The 7,916-nt window shown below is 48.0% G+C and overlaps 1 protein-coding gene across 1 annotated transcript in view; it reads left to right on the top strand.

The window, feature by feature from the left end:
* Positions 1–5,887, top strand: part of CECR1 (cat eye syndrome chromosome region, candidate 1) — an 18,908-nt gene extending 13,021 nt beyond the window's left edge. Inside the window, exons 4-9 of the mRNA XM_010296512.1 lie at positions 625–752; positions 1,880–1,970; positions 2,251–2,359; positions 3,312–3,469; positions 4,346–4,548; positions 5,491–5,887. Of these exons, the coding sequence (XP_010294814.1) occupies positions 625–752; positions 1,880–1,970; positions 2,251–2,359; positions 3,312–3,469; positions 4,346–4,548; positions 5,491–5,599 (798 nt within the window). The 3' untranslated portion in view covers positions 5,600–5,887. The remainder of the gene's footprint in view (positions 1–624; positions 753–1,879; positions 1,971–2,250; positions 2,360–3,311; positions 3,470–4,345; positions 4,549–5,490) is intronic.
* Positions 5,888–7,916: the final 2,029 nt, after the last annotated feature.

Raw genomic sequence — 7,916 nt, 5'->3', positions numbered from 1 at the left:
GGCTGAAATCGGGGCAAAAGCCCTGTGTATAGCCCTGGCAGTGAGGAACTTGCAAAGCTGATGAGACAGAGCATGCCAAAAGGATTATTTTTCCCCAGTTTGCAGCCAGAGAACTGGGAAAGCGTGGCAAGACTAAACGACCGACTCAAGGTCATGGAGCAAACCTCTGGCAGAGGGGAGCAGAAGCCCAGCCCAGCTGGTAGCTTATGGAGCTCAGCCCTCGTGTGCCTTGGGGCTGCCTTGGCTGACAGAGTGCCACTGCAAGGCACAGAGCGTGTGCGAGCCGCCAGACGGCTGGACAAAATGCTCCAGCATTTGATACAGACATGAGTAAGAGGTCATGGTCTCCTCTGGGTACTCAAGGGCACTTGCTTGCCGTGTCTGAACATGGGGAAACTTGTTTCTTGTATCACATACAAGGGAGGAGGACCTTTCCTTCGTTCTTGCCAGCTGGTAAAGGTTTCAAGAAGAAAATGTTCTGCACAGATTTAACTGCTTTTTTCTGCCCTGCTGCCAGGACTGCAGCACATTGCTTCTCCCAAGGTTTTCTTCAGCTCATTTCTCCCACCCTTCAGTAAAACACCTCTTCCAACTTCTGCTTGCCATGTACTTTTTGTCCTACAGGTGTATGAACTGGATGGCAGCCGGCACAATAAATCGTGGTCCGTGGCAACCTATCAGGAAGTGACCAGGCAGTTTGTGAAGGAGCACCCTGACTTTCTTGGAGCCAGGATTATATTTACAGCACACAGGTAGAGGCTGAGCAGGGCTAAGAGCACCTGCGCATGGCTGGCTGTGCTACAGCGGAGGCAGCAGTGGGGAGAGAGGGGTCCAGGCCAGGAGAAGCGATGCTGAGGGCTGGGCAGAAGTGCCACAGTTGGTTAGCAATGCCCGCGTGTGTCGTCAGACCCAGGGTTTTGACTCCCGAAGCATTCCCTGGCACATGTAAAAGGCTGAGGATGAGAAATCATCTATATAAGTCTGCGTACGTGTGAAGTGACCAGGGTTAGCTCATGGCGTGCACCAGAGAGACAAGCGTCTGTGAGCCCGTAGGTGCGGGAATGAGCAAGGGGAGGGCTGCCTGCATGCGTGTCCGAGGCGTGCGCGCTCTCTTCCCGAGCCTGGACACACTCCTCTGCTCTGCAGAAGCCGAAGCAGTGACAGCAGTGCCCGAGTATGGGCACTCGGTATTGCAAAGGTCCTTGTGGGACCCTGCAAACAATGTTCTCCCGGCAGTCTTTGTACGGTTTGTTCGTGCTTCTGTTCGCAGGCGGGCACGAGGCTGTTCTCAAAGTCAGCCAGATGCCATGAAGTCATGTGAGGGGATCCTGAGGAAATATAACAGAGCTCTCAGCAGCACTTACTCACACAGTCTCGGCACGATGCCGTTTCCAGTGCAGAGCTGGGTTGCCTCTGGCCAGCTTGGGTATGGAGACAGAGTCTGTCTGCAAAATGCACTGTGATGTTTAAGTCTGATAGGGCTGGAAGAAACCTAAATTGAAAACTCTCTTGAAATACAATTACTGTCCCACATCCCACCAAAACAGTTGAGAGTTAAAAAAAAAAAAAGTAAACATTTTCTCTCCATGCTGTGTGTTCCCTGCTTGGTAGATGGGAAAACCAGTGAGTCTTAGACAAGCGTGCCTCAACTCAAGCGACAGCAGGGTCTAGCCAGGCATTTCCTGGTCATTCAGGGGTTTCCTTTCATAATATCAACTTTCTACTGCTGTTACTCTGGAGACCTGAAGCTGGTTGTCAGATTCAGGAGCAACTTGTATTTTGGAAATACCCCTGGGGGCCCAATTTCACAACTCAAACCCAAAGAAGGCAGGCCCGTGGGAGCGAGCCTCTGCACTGCTTTCTCTGTCTTGCTTTTTAGGATGCTGAACACTTCCCAGATTAAAGAAGCCATCGTCACTGCCATGGCACTCAGAGCCCGCTTCCCAGACACCCTGGCAGGCTTTGACCTGGTAACTGTATTTCTTCTGTTAACTCCCAGAAGTGCGATATAAGTACATGTATAACATGGCCTACGTTTTATACCAGAGCCAGATCCTCTGCTGCTGTAAATTAATTGCAAATCCTCCAGCTAAGGATTTTCCTGAGGGTAACTGACATAATTCCCTGATAGAATCAGTTCCCTACCCCACTGCATTATAACTTCAGTACAGTGGCACCTCAGTGATATATAGCTGTAAGTCCCACCACCTTCCAGAGCACGTTCAAAAATACCTTTCCTCTTTCCCGTAGGTTGGTGATGAGGATGAAGGTCATTCCTTGTGGGACCTAAAGGATGCCCTGACCATCCCATATTCCCTGGGGGTTAACCTGCCATACTTTTTCCATGCTGGGGAGACTGGTAAGTGTGAGGACTCAAGGCCTGTTATTGCTTGCAGAGGCAAGAGGTGAAGTCTTGCAAAGCACAGAAGCAGCAAGCCTAGCTGTATCAAGGTGATGGGGGTGTGAGTGTATACACACGTATGTAATCAATTTTCCCTATGCTTCTCCTGATATCAGTTTGTTGCTGTAGCATTCCTACATGGCACCTCCCCTACCTGCTCTCGACTGTAGGCGTCATGTTGCTCAGCGTCTTTGCCCTGTGTGTAACGTAGAATCATTCTGCAAGAGTTATTGCTGGTGCAACATAGTCATTTCCTCCGTGGAGCAGTGCTCACCTCCTATCCACAGAGGCAGCAGAATTCCTCAACCACTATTTTACATTTTAAGGCGAAGGAATGTCTGAACCAGCCTCAAATCTTAACTGAATACACTCATCAAAGTAACCGATTGCTGCCCTTCATTGCTGGGGCAATATATTATTCAGTCTGTATGGATGGGATTTATCCTAACCATGCATGACAGTTGTGTCTAACTAGTGATCATGCTTATTACATGTTGACATCTACAAAGAAGATGTCTACGGGTGAACTAGTTACCCTAGGTTCCTTTTATAGCCATGGGCAGTAACAGGCACTTCTAAAGCATGATATATCTCATTGTAATGCACAAGCCATTCCCCAGGAATGATTTCTTGTCTCCCTTGACTATGAAAAGAGACCAGCATGATTACCTTAGCTGTAAGAGCAATACTGTGGATATCTAAAGCTGGTTGAGATGAGTGGGTATCTCTATGCTGGGCAAAGTCCTAGGCAAATTTGGATCCCTGTCTCACTGAAAATGCAAAGCAGGAACTCAGAGCATGAGCAACCCTCTCACCTTGCAACTGAGACACTTATTAACAAAACCATCTAGCAGTTTGAGAGATATATTTCCTCACAGCACTGCACTGATTCTTACCTGTCTCTGCTCAGACTGGCAGGGCACGTCTGTAGACAATAATGTGCTGGATGCTTTGCTACTGAACACCAGCCGGATTGGCCATGGACTTGCCCTCATTAAGCACCCAGTAGCCAAAAATTTGTCTCTGAAGAGGGATATTCCTGTAGAAGTCTGTCCCATCTCTAACCAGGTATGTTGGTAAAGCTTAGGTCTTGGGGCTGGGACACTGGAATGGGATTTACCCTAGCAGCTAGGAGCAGCAGGGAGCAGCAGGGAGCTGGGGTCAGCAAAATGTTTTGTTGCATCCAGGCTGGCTCAGTTTCCTTTGTGCCACATTACCCTGCAGTCTGCTATGTAGACACATGGTGCATGTGTCTAAGGCTTGTAATGCAGTCAGCTCAAAATCATTTAAACTCTATTCAGAGGAACCTGGGAAGGCAGTCCTCCCTAGTGGAGATGAGGCCCAGAGCCAGGGAGGTGCCTAAAGAGATATAATGGAAAATACTTCAAAGCCAGGAGGGCCTAGAGGCTGAGAAGCTGAGATTGCAGCTGGGAGTCCTTCGGTTTTGTAGAATTCATAACCGAGGGAACTCTTTTGCAACACATTAGCGTGGTACCCATTGTCCCCTGGGTGCAGCAGAAAGGATGCTCTGGGGTAGAGATGTACCGGCGTGAGCCTTGAGGGAGAGAACCCTGTTACCAGCTCCAGATGCCCTTGGCTAAGTGTCATGGCAAATAGTTAACCTCAAGACTGTTCCTGAAATGCTCACAGTCAAATTGTTACAAATAAGCAGAAGTTACTCACCCCACTGGCCTTGATTTAGGTGATTAATTTAATAAACCAATCTCCTTGGATAGTCCTATTTGGATAGTAGGCTCCTCCTGCAGCAGTTCAGAGCAGAATGCTTAATATGCTCTGAACAGCCCTCTGGAGACTCGTCCTCCCTGATGACTACTTGCTAATACAGGCAGCTCTAGCAGGTATGCAGTATGACGGATGCCATAATGCAAATGTAACTACAGCAGTAACCTGATGTGGTGTTGTCTCCCACCCTTCCCCACCGAGGTCCTGTTGTTGGTAGCTGACTTGCGGAGCCACCCCGCAGCTGAGCTCATGGCTGAGGGGCACCCCGTTGTGATCAGTCCTGATGATCCCCCTATCTTTGGGGCAAAGGGAGTCTCCTATGACTTCTACGAGGTGTTCATGGCCATCGGAGGGATGAATGCCGACCTGAGGACCTTAAAACAACTTGCACTCAACTCCATAAAGTAAGTTCCTCACCTCTCTCATCTAGCCCTAGTAATGCTAAGGGGACTATCAGCTTGCTCCCTGGAAACGCGCTGTATTTGGGGTTTGGCCCCAGAGTCTCCTCTGCCACACGAACTGCGCTTCCATTAATCCAAAGTCTCCTCTGTACATCTCCTCTAAGGGCAGGATACAGGAACCCTGGAGACTCCTCTGCCCATGCCCTTGAGTGCCTTTCTCCAACCCAGTGTCTCAGTTTATTCCTCCCTTTTATATCCTTTGCGAAGTTGCCTCAGGTGCCTGGTTCTGGGCATGGGAGAAAGGTTATGATTTTGTATCACTTGTCTATTTCTGCCCAGATTTGACTTGCTCTGGTGTTTTCCATGGCCTACTGGGGAAACACAAGAAAACAGTCTACCAGCATGTAGTTTGGGTGTGTTTAACCACTGTTTCTGTTTATCTGGACAGCTATATATGTCCCAAAATAGTTTGCATATAGTGCCAGGGTCTTTCTGCACATTCCTAGAGTCTTGTCTGTTTGCCAAATCCCGTGCCAGTGCTCATACCAATCGCAAGTCCCTGCTTGGCCAGGGAGACAACAAATACTTTTATTTCCTACCAATTTGGACTGAGCCCAGGGGACATCTGAAAGCAACAGCAGTGCTGTCTCTTCTGTACTAGTCACTGGGTGCCGCCCAGCAAATCTCCAGCTTTTGCAGACTGAGCTGCTTGTCCTCATTGTGCAGGATTCAGTAGCTGTTGATATGGCCATGATGCTTCTCATCCCAGTGTGAGCCCAGCCAGCAGGAGCTCAAGGCTCTTTAGACTGTGTTACTCTATGCGGTGTAGGCACGTCCTGCAAGGGTTAATCTGTTGCTGCTTCCTGCCTTTTCATTTTGGTCACTGATCTTGAAATAGCTGCCCCCTTGCCTCCTGTCTGATACTGACTTTTCTCCTCCTCACAGATACAGTGCCATGCTACCGGATGAGAAAGCCAAGGCCAAAGAGGTCTGGCAGAGAAAATGGGACAAATTTGTGGCTGACCTCTCTGATAGCTTTTTGAGGGAGCTTTAGAGGGGAGAAGACTCATCTCAGAAGGCATTTGGCAAGCCAGAGAGAGCCAGGCTTATTGCCAAGAGGGAGACTGCTTCTTCCATGTGACCTGAGCAGATCAATGAACTTCAAAGTCTCACCTGGCAATGGGCAATTCTGGTAAGCTAGGCTTAATGCTAAGAATGAGCTGCGCTATCCTGTGAAAGTCATGGACTGGAGGTAAAAATGGAGCAGTGAGCCTTTACAGCAGCAACAAAAGAACATCCCACTCAAAATAGTCAAAGCAATTAAAAATTGCCAATGACCAAATCCTGACATCCTCACTCAGAAAAAGCGTGCTTTCTAATTAAAGTTAGTGAGAGATTGCCAACATGAGGACCTCTGAATTTTGCCTTATCATTACAAAATGCAGACCTTGTCTGGAAACAGCTAAGACAAACATCCAACCATTTGGGCCACTGACCTTCAGGAGAGCAAGGACTGAAAATGACTCTTGTTATGTTTAACCCTGGGCCTGCTTCCAAAATAGCACTGCTAGGTCAAAGAACCAGTCATAGGTCTGATGTCTGCTATTTCAGGACCTACCATGGCTGGAAATGAGCTGATGGAACTTGCTCCCAGAACATTTAAGCCTGGTTGCACTGTGACCATAAAGCCAAAAAGAAGTGCCTTGGTTGCTGACAGGTTTTTTTACTGCAAAATCTTTTCCTGTCCTCTGGTCATAAGGAAGCTAAAACACTTTTCAGCTGAGGAAAAACACAGTGGCTTCCAGATCCAGCTTAATTAAAACTGTCACCCTGCACTAGGCCATATTAACACAGGTCTCTACATTTGTAGGAAGCACCTTTTGATTTCAGGGGTTCCACTACCAGCCTTTGTCGCCTGACTCAGAGTGCAAATGTGGCCTTATTCAGGCTGTTGTATGGATTTTCACCTTGATGGAGAACTACTCTCATGCTGTGGATATCCAATAAGTTCACTTGGACCTTTGTTGTTTCCAATTCTTTGGCAAAAAGGTATTGCAATAGCTACACAATAAATAGTGTCTGGACAAGCAGATTCCCTTACTTAACAATATAAAAAATATCAGGAGAAGAACTAGTTGCAGGGAGATTAAAAAAAGAAATCTTAATCAGGATGCTAAATATATTCAGCAAAATCCTTCGGCACACATACCCCAAGCACGCAGCCAGGATCAACCAGCGCTTCTCTCTGACTTCAGTGCAGTTGTGCTGGTTTGTACCAGCTAAGGGAGAATTTACAAAAGTTCTTGCTGAAAGACGTCTCCCTCCTCAGAGCCTCAGACTTGTGAGGGCTGTCATTTCCTGATCTGACCAGCTTGGGCAAATTGGCTCTCTTTATGTTTTATGCTAATTGTCCCAAGCTGCCTGGCCATAGTGTTTATTTCCACTGACCTTGGTTAAAACACCTTAGCAGGAGGCAAATATACTTACTACAGAAGTGGATCAAGCTGCATACCCTGTGCATCCCATGTTACATTGCCCACTTTTCACAGGCTGCAAGTTCATCCCTAGTTTATCCCTAGAAAAAAAGAAAACAACCTCCACACTACAAACCCCACAACAAAAAAGGCAAATAAAACCACTCCACATTGCAGAAGCCAACAACACAAACCACAGAAAGGAAGAAGCCAGAACCCAGTCACACACCTCGCTGACCGAGGGGAGGTTGAGTGTCTCACACCCTAGCCCTTTTCAGCTACAGCTGCCTCCACTCCAGCTCTCTCTGCCCACACCCCCCACATCTTCCTCTGAAGCACCAGCAGCTGCTCTTTGCAGGCTGGCCTTTCCTAGGCCTTGATGCAGGTTTGGTCCTGGGATGAGCTTTATACTGGAGGAGGAGCTAGAGTAAGAGAAGCTCTTACTTTTCCTCCTCCTCCATGGGTGTTGCATACAGAGCCCAGTGTAAAGTCCCCAAAGTAGGCTTTGGTCATGGTCAGATTATAAACGCTGACTTGGGAAATGCCTTATTTGTAATGCTGCTGAGGAAAACTGCCACAAACGGCTGGAATGACTTGCTAACCAGTGAAGAAAAGCCCAGTCCCTCTGAGCCCCCTGATCTTTCAGCTTTGCTACGTGCAGACGGAGGAAGATCTTTTATTTGCCATGCGTTGATTCTCCCTTAAGTGAGCCTTTTTGCTGCTGAGGTGGAGCTAATAATTACAAAGCCAGTGTGGGAGGAACTGAGTTCCTCAACACAGGTTGACCCATGTCCCTTCCTTTTCTGCCACAGTGGAAAGGTTCCAGCTCTCCCTGCACATGGTCTCTTGAGAGCTTGAACCACTGATGGCCTTTTGGTTACCTGTAGTTCTCCCTCA

The sequence above is a fragment of the Phaethon lepturus genome, unplaced genomic scaffold (genome assembly GCF_000687285.1).
Source record: "Phaethon lepturus isolate BGI_N335 unplaced genomic scaffold, ASM68728v1 scaffold44751, whole genome shotgun sequence".
NCBI lineage: Eukaryota > Metazoa > Chordata > Aves > Phaethontiformes > Phaethontidae > Phaethon > Phaethon lepturus.
The sequence above is the reverse complement of the archived record's forward strand: the minus strand, read 5'-3'. Positions and strand labels throughout refer to the sequence as shown.